At 57.2% G+C, this 14585-nt stretch overlaps 1 protein-coding gene across 5 annotated transcripts in view; it reads right to left on the bottom strand.

The window, feature by feature from the left end:
* Window positions 1-14585, bottom strand: part of ARHGAP39 (Rho GTPase activating protein 39) — a 146204-nt gene that overhangs the window by 49146 nt on the left and 82473 nt on the right. For 4 of the 5 annotated variants that reach the window (XR_004028322.1, XM_030804789.1, XM_030804791.1 and 1 more), the window contains exon 3: window positions 781-1212. The exons of the other annotated variant lie outside the window; for it this stretch is intronic. Coding sequence is in view for 3 of the 4 variants with exons in the window: in XM_030804789.1 (XP_030660649.1) it covers window positions 781-1212 (432 nt within the window). In the remaining variant the exon portion in view is untranslated. The remainder of the gene's footprint in view (window positions 1-780; window positions 1213-14585) is intronic. 5 annotated transcript variants of the gene reach the window in all.

Raw genomic sequence — 14585 nt, 5'->3', positions numbered from 1 at the left:
CCTGCCTCAGCCCTTCCCCACTGTCCTGCCCGCCTGCCTCAGCCCTTCCCCACTGTCCTGCCCGCCTGCCACCTGCCTCAGCCCTTCCCCACTGTCCTCTCTGGACTCGCTTCCCACGGTTGCACTCACCTCGAGGCCCTTGCGCTCTCCCCTGACCTCTCCCTGTTTCTGAGGGCAGGGGTCTCCTGGGCTCCCACCAACACAGGCTGTGCTCCTTCAAAGCCACTGTGACTCCAGAGGGTCACCTCCAAGCCTGCTCAGACCCCTCAGCTGTGTCCACACTGATATGCACCCCCCTACCTGGGCCCCCCAGGTCCACACACCCCACACCCGCACCCAAATCCCCACATCTGCATCCCCCTTCAGCAGAGAGAGCTGGGCAAGCCCCTCAGACACTGCCCTCAGGAACCACCACCTGCCAGGGGCTGGGCCAGCGAGGGGCAGGGTTGGAGGACCCAGAAACCTCTGAGGCTGAGCACCAGGCTCTGCTGCCCAGAGAGACAAGAAAGTGCTCACTGGAGACAGCAGCGGTGGCTGCTACAGCCAAGGACGAGGCTCTGGCAACTCGCAGGTACACTGAGTCCCCTGGGTCCCCGCCCACCGCCCTCACCTGGCCCCGCCCACCATACCTGACCCACTCCTCACCTGGCCCCGCCCCCACCTTCGCCAGTCCCGCTCTCACCTGGCCCCGCCTACCACCCCTACCAACCTCACCTGGCCCCGCCCACCACCCTACCTGCCTCACCTGGCCCCGCCCATAGCACCTGCCCCCGCCCTCACCTGCCGCTGTCCTCCTTCACTGTCCCAAACGCCGCAGGCCGCCCGGCCCTCGCTGGCAACTCCTGAGCCTTCTCAGTGTCGGGCTCGGGCTCCAGGGAGGAGCTGGTGCTGCCCTCACGGCTGACGCTGCTGCCGCGCCCGGGGCTGCTCTCAGCCGAGGCGCGCGGGGACTCCGTGTTCTGCTTCAGCGTCTGCAGCTTGGCCAGCGGGATGATGTCGCAGCCCTGCGGCCGGTGCCACACCGTGCGCTGCGTGCTGGCATTGTAGTAGTAGAAGCGGGATGTGTTGGGGTCGAACAGCTCCCACCACTGGTTCTCGCTGGTGCGCTTGATGCGGACGCCGGCCGGCGGGTCCCACACGCACTCCCCGGTGACCAGGTTGGCGTACATGCGCTCGCGGGTGCGCGGTTCGATGATCTCCACCCACTCCAACCTGGGGAGAGACAGCGTCAGGGCGGCTGGAGCCACGGCGGCCTGGGCCCGCGCCTCCCACCCCTGCAGACCCCGGCTCCAGCCCCAGCTGCAAAACCCAGAAATCCTGTCGCAGAGGAAAGCAAACACAAGCCCAGTCCGCCCCTGACTGCTGCGCTCCTGAGCACCCGCACCCGGGGAAGCCCCCGGAGCCGCCAGCACCTCAGGGTGGTGCAGCCCTTTGGGGGGTCCTGGGCCCCACGTGGGGTAGGGACATACTGGCTGTGGTTGCAGGTTCCTGTCCTCACAGGCACCCAGGCCACAACCCCACTGCCCACTGCTCCGTCCTGCAGGATCGTGGCACGGGCCTGCGAGTCACCACTGCACACCTGCTCAGTAGCCCCTCCACTGCAACCGGACTACCACCTCCGCACCGGGTCGGGGTCTGGAGGGGCCTCAGGCCCAGCTAAGTGCTGCTGGGCTCCCAAGCTGTGTTCTCCCAAGGACCCCCCAGATCAGCAAGGCCAAGAGCCCAGCTGGCCCTCAGACCCCCGCTGGGCAGCGCAGTCTCCACCCGGCCCTCAGACCCCTGCTGGGGGGCACAGCCTCCAGCTCAGTAAAGTTTCTGAGGCCTCTTCCATGTTTCTACACGGAAATAAAAACCCTTAGAGGCACCGAGCGCCTCTCAGCAAAGATGCTGCCAGGAGGCGTCGCCATGGACCCTTGCATCCGTCTCTTAACCCTGCGACAGGCCTGGTCCATCACCATCACCGCGCTGGTAAGGGGTCTTGTTTTCAGGGAAAAGGCACTGATCCCAGGGGCTCAGCAGAGGGGGAGGCAAGTGGTGAGGGCAGAAGGGCCAGCGGACACCAGGCCTGGACACGGGCTAGTGGGGGCCGCCTGCGGCTCCCCCAGGTCAAGGACAGAAAGACCCCCCTGGGCTGCTGGTGCAGACTGGCTGCGGGGGCGACCTTCATCCCACGTCCCACCCTTTGAAACCAGGCCAGGGGCACGGCGGCTCTGAAAACAGGTTGTGACGCACACCACACCTGCTCGTGGGGCACCGACGATCCAGGCGGAGTCTGTCCCCGCCACCCCCCAGAGGCCAGCTGGGGAAGCCGGGCCCTCACACAGTGGCGGCGGCCTCAGCAGCAGCCCTGGGGGTTCTGGGTCTGTTTCTTGCTGATGCAGATGAGCAGCTGAGAAACAGCTGCCCTCCTTCAGCCCTGGCCGCTGGGCACTGTTTGCTCCTCTGTGTTTGGGTGCCGCAGGCAGAAGGCACCGAGGGACAGTCCATGTGGGGCCATGAGGTGGGCGTGCTCAGGGCCTTACGTGGGGAAGGAGCTGGCTCAGGGGTCTGGCCACAGGAGGAGAACGAGGCGGGTGGGGCTGGGCCTAAGTGCAGACACCACAGCGGTGCACTCAGAAGTCCAATGAAGGAGGGCCAGTGAGAGAAGGGGCACCCTGGGGATGGGCTGGTGGTGGAGGGCTGCAGGGGAAGGCAGATGAGAACTCCTGAGGCCCGCCTGTGGACGTTTTACTGTCATCCCCGTGGGAAGGCGAGGTGGTGGGGCTCCTGTTTTTTTGCTGAGCTTGAGTACATCTGCCAACAACTCCCCCCAAACAAATGCCTCGGCTTGCTCGGCTCAGACCCTCTACAGGCCCCCGACTCTGAATTTCCACCTGCATGTCTCGCCACACCCTCAGCGTACACACCCACTCCACTGTCCACCGTCCAGCAAACGACACGCTACAGGGGCCACCCCCGCTCTGGTCCATGCTCTCCCTTCTCAGCCCGGGGTCTCGCCAGGCACCAATAGCTGCCCAGCCCCTCCCTTCCAGCCCACAGTGGATCCCCCAGTCACTCCTGAGGAACAAATCTAGGCAGCACCTTTCAGTCGCGAGGGAGCTGTGCCACTTTTGATACCACTGATCATGTTCTCTTCCTTTTATTTTTAAAATTTTAACTTTTTGTTTTATAATTTCATATTTTCAAAAAGGTTAACAAACAGCCTTCACCCAGATTCACTGCGTGTCACCACCCTGAAACCGCAACAGGAAGTGGCGTACGCATTGTGGGGTGAGCAGCTCAGGAGACAACTGCTCGGCACGTGGAGGCACAGACGGGGTCTGCCCACGGCCTGGGTGGGACTGGGTGCCCACTAGGGTTCCCCACCGTAGCATCCTGTGCCGTCTCTCCAGCTATGCGGATCTCGTGGGGATCCCGTAAGGCCCCTGACATCCTATTTCTCCTCCACTTTAACCCACGACTTTCAGCGCCATGGATACTTCTTGCCTGCATGCTCCGCTGAGCTGGCCAGCACACCGTCTACCCTTGCTGGCTGGAATTCTACTCTAAGAGCTGCACGATAAAGAATTTGTCATGTTGGCAGTGCTGTTGTGGGCGTGGCAGGTTACGGAGGTTTCTATTTTTCTGTATTTTCCAAGTGTTCCACAATATTCACAAGATTACTACTGCCATTGGAAAAAAAAAAAACACACGCTATCTTCCTATAAAATGGTGCATATTCCACGTATGACATGCAATGAATCTTTCCAAGTGTCCAGTTTTACAGTTTTAAGGATTTAGTGGGCAATGTTTCCATGAAGTATCTGCACTCTTATACTGGCCTGTGCAGCACATCACTCAAGGGGATAAACGGTATCTCCCTGCAGGGGTGTTTTAACTCAATGCAAACTAAAGACAAGGAAGGACTGTCACAGTTTATAATGAGATAAAGTTATATAGCTTTATTTTTAAAAGTGACATATGTGTTTACATGTATATAGTTGTCTAGAAAATTACTGGAAGTCTAAAGCCACATATTAAAAGAAACTAACTGGCCAGGTGCAGTGGCTCATGCCTGTAATCCCAGCAATTTGGGAAGCCAAGGCAGGCGGATCACTCGAGCTCAGGAGTTTGAGACCAGCCTGGGCAACATAGTGAAACCCCATCTCTACAAAAAATACAAAAATTAGCCAGGCATGGTGGGTGCACCTCTGGTCCCAGCTACTCGGGGAGCTGAGGTGGGAGGATCGCTTGAGCCTGGGAAGCAGAGGGTGCAGTGAGCCGAGATCGCACCACTACGCTCCAGCCTGGGTGACAGAGAAAAGATCCTGTCTACACACACACACACACACACACACACACACAAAGTAGGGGGTTACCTAGGAGTTGTGGAATTTGGTGTAATTTTACCTTACCCCGATTTTTGCTTTCAAAATGTATAATGGAAAATTTCAAACACGCACAAAAATATAGAGATTAGTATAATGACTCCCATGTATGTGGTTTTAATTTTTCTAATTATTAATGTGGACAAGCATTTCCTCATGTCCCTAAGCCGCTGACATTCCTCACTCACCAGACACACACGGCTTTGCCATTACAGTGTTGTGTTTTAGAAATGCACACCCTGGGTGACGCCTCCCGCTCCGCTGTCTGTGCTCTAAAGATCTCTCTGGCCGTGTGGCTTGTCTTTTCACTTTTTATGGTACCTTTTGCCAAAACGAAGTTTTTAATTTCTTTTTTTTTTTTTTTTGAGACAGAGTCTCGCTCTGTTGCCCAGGCTGGAGTGCAGTGGTGCGATCTCGGCTCACTGCGAGCTCCACCTCCCGGGTTCACGCCATTCTCCTGCTTCAGCCTCCTGAGTAGCTGAGACTACAGGCGCCCGCCACCACGCCCGGCTAATTTTTTTGTATTTTTAGTAGAGACGGGGTTTCACCATGTTGGCCAAGCTGATTTCGAGCTCCTGACCTCAGGTGATCCACCTGCCTCAGCCTCCCAAAGTGCTGGGATTACAGGCGTGAGCCACCGTGCCTGGCCCTTTTGACCTTTTTAAAGAAAACTTCCCTACTTCTAGGTCACAGATATTCTTTTTTTTTTTTTTTGAGATGGAGTCTCATTCTGTCTCCCAGGCTGGAGTGCAGTGGCGCGATCTCGGCTCACCGTAACCTTCGCTTCCCGGGTATAAGTGATTCTCAAGCTGGTTTCCTGAGTAGCTGGGACTACAGGCATGCACCACCATGCCCAGCTAATTTTTGTATTTTTAGTAGAGACGGGGTTTCACCATGTTGGTCAGGCTGGTCTTGAACTCCTGACCTCGTGATCCGCCAGCCTCAGCCTTCCAAAGTGCTGGGATTACAGGCGGGAGCCACTGCGTCTGGCAGATATTCTCTTATAAGTTGCTTTTCAAACTGAAGTCATTAATCTGCCTGCATTTATTTTTATTTACTGTGTGAAATTTCATTTTCCCATATGGATAGACAAGGATCTTAGGACAGCTTGTTAAATAGCTTTGTTTCCTCAATGATGGACAACGGCAGCTCTATCTTACATTGAGTTTCTGGCCAGGTGCGGTAGCTCAGGCCTGCAATCCCAGCACTTTGGGAGGCCGAGGCAGGTGGATCACCTGAGGTCAGGAGTTTGAGATCGGCTTGGTCAACACGGTGAAACCCCATCTCTATTAAAAATACAAAAATTAGCCAGGTGTGGTGGTGGATACCTGTAATCCCAGCTACTTGGGAGGCCAAGGCAGGAGAATCCCTTGAACCCGGGAGGCAGAGGTTGCAGTGAGCTGAGATCACACCACTGCACTCAGGCCTGGGTGACAGAGCGAGACTCTGTCTCAAAATAAATAAATAAATAAATAAAATAAATAGATAAATAAATAAATAAATAAAATAAATCGAGTTTCTGTAAGTGTGTCTGAGCTCCCAGCTGGCTTTGCTGATCCATCCATCTCTGTCTCTGCCTGAGCGGTGTCTTAGTTACGTAGCTTTGTAAAGTTGGTCCAAAGCCACACACTCTTCTCCCTCAGATATGCTTCAGGCATATGTCAAAGCCATTCTTGACCCTTGGTTCTTCTCTGTGAAATTAAGAATCACCTCTTTGTTGGCTCCGCAAGGAGCCTGTGGATGGATTTAAGGAGAACCAGGCATCTCGGTGGAACTCTGGTCTCCACCCAGAGCCAAGCTGTCTCCCTCCGCTCGTCCAGGTGTCTGAAGGGCTTGGACGCCTTCTCCCAATTGGCCCTGCGTCCCTCTCTGCTTTCACAGGACCACTAAGGGAAACCCCGCAGCATGGAGGACTGGGACCACCCAGAAGCCTCTGCAGGTCCCAGCTCCAGATGCAATGGCAGACTCACTCTTCTTCCCGAGGGCCTCACCTCTGTCTCCCTTCCTTCTCTCCATGGACATCCCAAATCACCACAGAGAACCCGAGGGGCCAGCCAGGGGTTCCCAGCACCAGCTCACCGAGAACCTGGAGGGGCCAGCCAGGGGTTCCCAGCACAGGCTCACACAGAACCTGGAGGAACCAGCCAGGGGTTCCCAGCACCAGCTCACATAGAACCTGGGGGCACCAGCCAGGGGTTCCCAGCACCAGCTCACACAGAACCTGGAGGAACCAGCCAGGGGTTCCCAGAACCAGCTCACACAGAACCTGGGGGCACCAGCCAGGGGTTCCCAGCACCGGCTTCCCCTTGTGCACTCTCTCACCCTCAGCTCCAGGGCAACTCTCCCTGGAGACCATTGACCTCAGCCCTTGATACAAAGTGTCAGTGTCTCCCATTGTTAGAAACATAGGGACACCAACATGGTGCACCTTGAACCCCCACAGCTCAGCACTAGGGAGAGAGGGTCGAGGCTTGGCGGGGCCAGGACCTCCCGCCCATGGTGCCACACGCTGCAGCCTGGACGTCCCGAGGATGTCACTGGTTGTGGCTGTCTGCTGCACACACCATGCCCTTAAATCTCAACCTTCATGGGCCCCTGCAGGGCCCATAGTTTAAATGAGAAAGAGAATCCAAGGAGCACACAAATAAAAATGGCAACTGTTGAAAGGAGGTGGATGGGTGCCCTGCCTTCCCCCTGGTGCCCGGCTCTCCCCGAGGGACAGACAGGGCATCCCTGCACTCCCACGGCTCAGCCAGGCTCTCCACTCTTGTTACCTGACAGCCGTGACTCAGGGCAGTTTTTTTTTTTTTTGGAGACAGAGTTTTGCTCTGTCACCCAGGCTGGAGTGCAGTGGGGCGATCTCAGCTTACTGCAACCTCCACCTCCCAGGTTTAAGCAATTCTCCTGCCTCAGTCCCCCAAGTAGCTGGGATTACAGGTGTGTGCCACCACGGCTGGCTTTTTTTTCTCTTTTTTTTTTGTATTTTTAGTAGGGATGGGGTTTCACCATGTTGCCCAGGCTGGTCTCGAACTCCTGACCTCAAGTGATCCGCTCGCCTTGGCTTCCCAAAGTGTTGGGATTACAGGAGTGAGCCACCGTGCCCGGCCTCAGGGCTGATTCTCAGCCAGCAGTGGCCACAACAGGACTTCCTTTCATGACGTTTCTCACACTGCTGGAAGGGCAATCAGCTCAGCCCTCTGCCCAGAATCACTCCTGGCTCTGGGCTACACCCTGGTGACGGGCTCCACTCTCCTCTGCCCCAAAGGGTGTGCCCGGGACACCCCCAGTGTCTTCCAGTCTTATCCCTCCCATGGCCGCAGTGTGGGAGAGTTCTCTCCCCAGGAGGCCAGACCCCATGTAGCAGTCCCAGGCTCCCCTGAGCCCTCAGTGACAGCCTCAGGAGCAGCCTCGAGTGTGACTCCTTCCCAGACACTGGGCTTCAACCTGGGGCAGTGGCCAGAAAACTCTGGCTGATGCAGGTACCACGCCCATTTCCAGGCACTGGGTCCCATGCTGACACAGGGCTCAGAGCCTGCCCAGGGAAGGAGGCCTGGATGACAGTCCAGAAGCAGAAGTGTCCCCAGGACGGTTCCCAGTGGCACTGGCTGGCCTGGGCTGCTGTCGGTCTGCTCTGCGGGACAGCAGCCATCAGCAACCCCACATGGCTGCACGCCCATCTCATACACCAGGACGGGCAATGATATGGTTTGGCTGTGTCCCCACCCAAATCTCCTCCTGAGTTGTAGTTCCCATAACCCCCACGTGTCGTGGGAGGGAACAAGTGGCGGTAACTGAATCATGGGGACGGCCTCCCCCATCCTGTTCTCGTGATAGTGAGTTATCATGAGATCAGATGGTTTTACAATGGGCTTCCCCTTCACTGGGCTCTCATTCTTCTCTCTCCTGCCGCCACGTGAAAAAGGACTTGTTTGCATCCCCCTCCTTCCACCATGATTGTTCCCTGGGCAACCCCAGCCATGCGGAACTATAAGTCAATTAAACCTCTTTTCTTTGTAAGTTGTCCAGTCTCAGGCATGCCTTTAGTTGCAGCATGAGAACGGGCTAATATAGACATCAAATAAGTGACAGCCAGGTAAGCACAAGGAAGAACCAACTGAAAACCAAGAGAGAAGGAAAGAGGCGACAGCAGCTCCTCAGGGGATCCGGGTTCGGAGCCAGCACGCGTGGAATGCACACTGCTGTGACTGGCATTCACGACAAGATGAGTTTCTACACAGGAAGGAAAATGTAGAGGGTGTATAAAGAATTGAGTGGAAAATCTAAAATGTCAAAATAAATCCCTGAAATTAAGTGTTATACAGGTTTAAGAAGAAACTAATGCCGAAGGATGGAGGGATGGAGCACAGGATGGTCAGAGGACAAAGCCCGGCAGCATGGGACGGGGCGTGGGGAGACAGGACACGGGAGCCGGCAGGGAAAGGCCTGCTGGGTCCACGCGAGGAAGAGTGAGGGGCAGAGAGGATGGTCAGAGGACAAAGCCTGGCAGCATGGGACGGGGCGTGGGGAGAGAGGACACGGGAGCGGGCAGGGAAAGGCCTGCTGGGTCCACACGAGGAAGAGTGAGGGGCAGAGAGACATTTTGTTTTTTTCTTTTTTTTTTTGATAGAGTCTCGCTCTGTCGTCCAGGCTGGAGTGCAGTGGTGCGATCTCAGCTCACTGCAACTTCTGCCTCCCAGGTTCAAGCAATTTTCCTGCCTTAGCCTCCCAAGTAGCTGGGATTACAGGCACGTACCACCACGCCTGGCTAATTCTTGTTTTTAGTAGAGATGGGGTTTCACCACATTGGCCAAGCTGGTCTCGAACTCCTGATCTGCTCGCTTTGGCCTCCCAAAGTGGTGGGATTACAGGAGTGAGCCACCGTGCCTGCCCAGAAGAAACATTTTTAGACAGATCAGCCTCCAGTCTCTGCAGGCGGAAGAGAGTGCCCATCACCATCAGGGAAATGCAGAGCTCAAGACACCGAGGAAAACCAGCAAGGGTGGTGGTCCCAGCCCCACGGGGACAGCTGGGGTAGACGGAGCCAGTGACATTGCTGGCAGGGACAAGTGACGCTGTCGGCCACGTGTGCCAGGTGCTGGTTGACAGCACTGTGGGGACTCATTGCCCTGGGCCTGCAGCTTAAGACCTGGCAGGAGTGAGGGCGTACAGACCCAGCAAGACAGAGCAGAGCCACAGAACCATCAAGACACAGCAGGGCCGCCCTGAGGGGTCCTGAGCACGCATGCCGCGTGAGGGAACCAGCCAGGGGCCTGCAGGCTGTGCGCTGCATCGAGGCTCATGGAGGCACAAAACCACCGGTGATGCCAGAGGCTGCCTGCCCGGTGGAGCGCGTCATGTGCCTGCGCCTCCTCGAACACGTCTCTGCACACACGTGTGTCAGCTAACATGTTTGGAGAGGAAGAGAAATGTGCCTCACCCTATGGGGAGGTGGCCCTAAGCCTCCCTCAGCAGCCGGGAAGAGCAGCCGTATGCAGCAGGGACAGAACTGTGGGGACCGCGGGGAGTGGCAGACTGGGTGCGGGAGGCGGGGCTCTTGCCAAGCCATCTGGAGAAACTCGGCCCAGGGCCCGAAGGGGAAGGTAAGACCCAGTCAGTAGGGCTGGGGACCCGGCTCGCCGCCTGATGCCCACAGCCTGTCTCCGTCAAACCCAGCGAGAGTCAGACTCACAGCCGGAGGCAGCATGGCGGCGCGGGGGGGACACAGCAAAGCCTCAGCAGCCTCAGCCGGGCGACCACGGCCAGCGTGGGCAGGACTCTCGTGCGTGCTCACCGCGCCGTGAGATGAGAGCAGCACGCCGCCTCGGTGGTCCTCCTCCCAGTGAATCGTGGTGAAGATCAGGCACGTACAGGCGAAGGGCATGTCACACGACGCCGGGCCTGCCCTCCTCCAGGCCGTGCAGGTCACCAAATGCCAGGAGAGGGTAAATCCAGAGGAGCCCGGGGACGTCAGGATCAATGTCACGTGGGACCCGGGGACAGAAAAAGGAAATCAGGTGCAAACCCAAGCGTCTGCATGAGGTGTGGATTCAGTTAGTAACAGCTCCCGGCAGGGGCCCATCAACTGCAGAAAGGCACCGGCGGCACAACGGCGAGGGTGTCGGTGGCCGGAGGACCCTGGTGCAGTGGACACAGAGGCTCTGTGCTGCCTGTGCCATTTCCACGTAAATCTAAGATTGTTCTAAAATAAAAAGTTTACTTAAAAAAAGTAAGTAGTCTCCATATTTTAAAATGTTAATTTTATACTCCATAAATTATATAAGTAGCACAGTCGGCCTCATTTCGGAGCCAGCAGCTGCTCCTCCATGCAGGCCTGTCCCGGCAGGGCCTACCCTGGGGCAGGCACTCGTGGCCCAGAGGGGCTCAGGGGACAGGAGCACCCAGAGCAGGGCAGCGGGAAGCCCCTCCTGGGAGGACGAACTCCTCTGACACTAACAGGGTGGAACGAAGCCCCCAGTTCCTCTTCCTGAGGACACCGACTTGGTGACCATGGGGCAGCTTCACAAAAACACAGGAGACCTCTCCAGCTCCCCAACGAGGCCCTCTGCTCTAGGGACTCCCGTGACCCTATAATCCAGGGACAACCAGGTTCTGGGAGGGGCTGGTGCACAGGGCAGAGGGTGACCCCCACATGTGCTGGCAAACGCCGCCACCCTACTCAGGGACCTGAAGCTAGGTCCGTCTCTGTGGCCTGTGGCAGAGACACCCACGATGAGCTTGGAGGCCTCCCACAGCTCTGCCTCTGGTGTGAATCAATCAACAGCCCTGGGCACAGCCCAGGCGCCTGTGAGGTGGGGGCTCAGGCCAGGCCCTGGCTCCTCCAGAAGCCTTAGGACAAGGGAAGGGACAAGGGCTGCGGGCTGAGGGGGGTTGAGGGGCGTTGAGAGGCACAGAGGGGCGTGAGGAACCTGCAGAGGCTGAGATGCATGAAGGCCTCGCCCACAAGAGGGAACAACATGTCACTGCTGCCTCGGGGCCCACGACGCCCTGACCCTGGTGCCAACTGCTAGCCCTCCATGCTCCCAGCTGACGTGAGGCCAACAAGGGTCTCTCGCCTGTCATCCTGCAGAACACAGGGCCAGCTTGGTGGGCTCACCAGGGATACCAGGTGGCATGTGGGACAGAGGCCGGAGAAGCCTTCCAGACAGGGCCTGACAGAAGATGCCATCGCCACTGCGGTTGGGGCAGGGCCATCTCTGGTGACCTTGTATAGTGGCACTGACAGGTCACTTGTGTTTTCTGACCACTGGTGACGACGGTTTGGATGTTTGTCCCCAAACCTCATGTTGAGATGTGATCCCCAGTGTTGGAGGTGGGCCCTGGTGGGAGGTGCCTGGGTCGGGGCAGACCCCTCATGGCTTGGTGCCGTCTTCTCGAGTGTGAGTGAGTTCTTGTGAGAGTGGGTTGTTTAAAGTGTGTGGCGCCTCCCCCGCCCCGCACTCCTGCTTTGCCATGATCAGAAGCTTCCTGAGGCCTCCCCAGAAGCCGAGCAGATGCCGGTGCTGTGCTTCCTCCACAGCCTGCAGAACCACCAGCCAATTAAATGTCTTTTCTTTATAAAATACCCAGCATCAGGTGTTTATAGCAATGCGAGAACGGCCTAACACAAGTGACTGCAAGGCCAGTCTGCAGAAGGCTGGGGGGGCAGCGGTCACCATGTGACATCTCAGTGTGCACCGAGGGGTCTTTGTCAGCTCCAGAGACTCCCCTACCCCCCCACAAGCCAATCTGCTGCCCTAGCCCTGCCTGGGAACAGAGCCAGCACGGAGACCCCAGCCAGGGCCGAGGCTTGTCTCCTCCTGGTCCCTGGCCGTGAGCCTTGTTGACCACCCCAGGGCCCAGCCAGAGGGTGAGGTCGCCCTGACCTCCAGCCCTCACCCCTGCCCTGTCCAGGCCATTCTCCATGCTGAAGATGGAAGAAACTCCCCAAACTGGACCCTGGTCATTACACCCTTGACACCTTCCACAGCCGGCACTGACCCTGGAGCGGGGCAATTCCCGGCAAAGCCCCCATCCCCCTGCTCCACTCCCCAGCTTGGCCGGGCTCTGTCACCTTTGCTGCCATGACCTCCTGGAGCCGGGCGGCTGCGCAGGCCTGGGGTGCAAGGCCAGAGGCTCACGGTCCCCCAGCAGGTGCCTTCCCTGTCCATACACCTCCTCTCCCCAGCCGGAGCCTGGACCCCGATGGACAGCTGCTCTGTGTAAGGAGCACCTTCTGGGACGTTGAAAAGGACAACGGCAGATGCAGCAGCCTCAGGGCACCCAAGGAAACCCCAAGAAGGCACCTGCAAGCAGACACCTGCAGGAAGCTCGTCTTGAGGCCTGGGGGAACCAGAGGTAGCAGGGCCACCGTGAAGGGCCTGAGGTCTGGGCTGACCTGACCTAATTCAGGTGAACGGACCCTGAAGAAGGACTTGTTTCCATCCCCTTCCATGATTGATCCCTGGGCGCCCCCAGCCATGCGGAACCTCCTGGCTGGTCCACAGGGAGCAGGATGAAGGCTCCGGGAGGCCAGTGGTGCTGGGGGACAGGGTGCGCGCCAGAAGAGAGGTGAGGGGTCGGGGAGCAGAGGCGAGGAAGGGCAAGGTTTTCGGCCTGAGCACCAGCAGGGGCGGGGCTGTGTCAGGTCTGGGGTCAGAACTCAGGACGCACACCAAGGACAGGACCACGTGGACCCAGGTCAAACGCGGTGAGCAGTGAGGTGCCCTCGGCATCAGCACGGCCTCCCCGCCTGGAAGGAACAGGCCCCGTGTGCCAGGGTGGCTTCCCCTGGATGGTGGCGTCGCCTCATGCTGCCTGCTCTCCTGTTCTCGCGTCACTTCTGTTAGATTTTAGCAGAACAAAGTTGAGATACTCCCAAAATAGTTTTTCTGAGTACAGAGAAGCTCAGACAGCAGAGAATCGAACATTCTATGCCCTAAAAGAAGTAATACCAATTGTTATTTTGTTTAAAATGTACCTTCAAATGAATGTAATGGGATAATTCTCTCTCAACAAAGAATAGCATTTTGTTCCCTTTTTAGTGCACTCCTGCGTGCGTGTGGGCAGAACACCAGCCTCCTAAGAACACTGAGGGCACCTCCTGGGGGACAGCATTGAGCCCAGACCCTCGGGAAAGCTGAGGGCACCTCCTGGGGGACAGCATTGAGCCCAGACCCTCGGGAAAGCTGAGGGCACCTCCTGGGGGACAGCATTGAGCCCAGACCCTCGGGAAACCTGAGGGCAGACAACAGCATGGAGGATGCTGGGCCTTGGGGAGCTGCTGCCCAGAGAAAGGCACGGGCTTCAGAATGCAGAGGGTGACCCGGCCTCAGGGGTCCCACAGACTGGCTGGAGCTGGACCGCAAGGACAGAGGGGTACAGCTGGTGGCCCTGCATGCTGGCTCTGCACAGGGCGAGGTGGGGAGGACATTGTGTGGGCTGGGGAACTCGCACCTCAGCCCTCCACCACAGAGGGTCAGCATCAACCCACAGATGCAATCTGAGGTGTGTTTGCGGAAGATTTATTCGGCAGCAGTATTTAAAATGAAGTGGGAAGAGAAATAAGCCATTTGGTGACAAAGGTGGAAGGATGCAAGATGTCTACGATCCCCAGGGGACTCAGAGTACCCGGGGGGACGTGCCTCTTTCCAGAAGCTGCCGTAAAAGCGGAACAACCTTCCTGCAGCCCGTTTCTTGGAGATGTCTGTTTGCAGACAGTGATCGGCCCACATAAGCCTTTTCTGATGAATGTAATGAGTGCCACGTGCATGCCACACAATTTGCCAGGTGCTAGGGACACAAGAGTGAGCAAGAACGTGCCCTGCCCTGCAGACGTAGACAAGGGTGTCGAGACCACTCAATGAGGAAAGGAGAGTCTCTTCAACAAATGTGCAGGTGGACGTCTACCTGCAAACAAATGCAGTCAGCCCCTACCTCATGCCACACACAAACATTGATCCAAAGTAGACGAAAGGTCTCAACGTAAGAGCTAAACTGACAAAACTCTTAGAATAGACAGGGCGACTCTGCATGACCTCGGATTTGGCAATGGATTCTGAGCTATGACACCAAAAGCATATGCAATAAGACAAACAATGGAAAAACAGACTTCATCAAAATTAAAACTTTTGTGGCCACCACCGAGAGAGTGAAAACACAGCCACAGGATGGGAGAAAACAGCTGCAAATCATCCATCTGATGAGGTTCACAAAGGACTC

This window comes from Nomascus leucogenys, chromosome 23 (genome assembly GCF_006542625.1).
Source record: "Nomascus leucogenys isolate Asia chromosome 23, Asia_NLE_v1, whole genome shotgun sequence".
Lineage (NCBI taxonomy): Eukaryota > Metazoa > Chordata > Mammalia > Primates > Hylobatidae > Nomascus > Nomascus leucogenys.
Note: the sequence above shows the minus strand (reverse complement) of the source record. Positions and strands in the feature narration are given on the sequence as shown.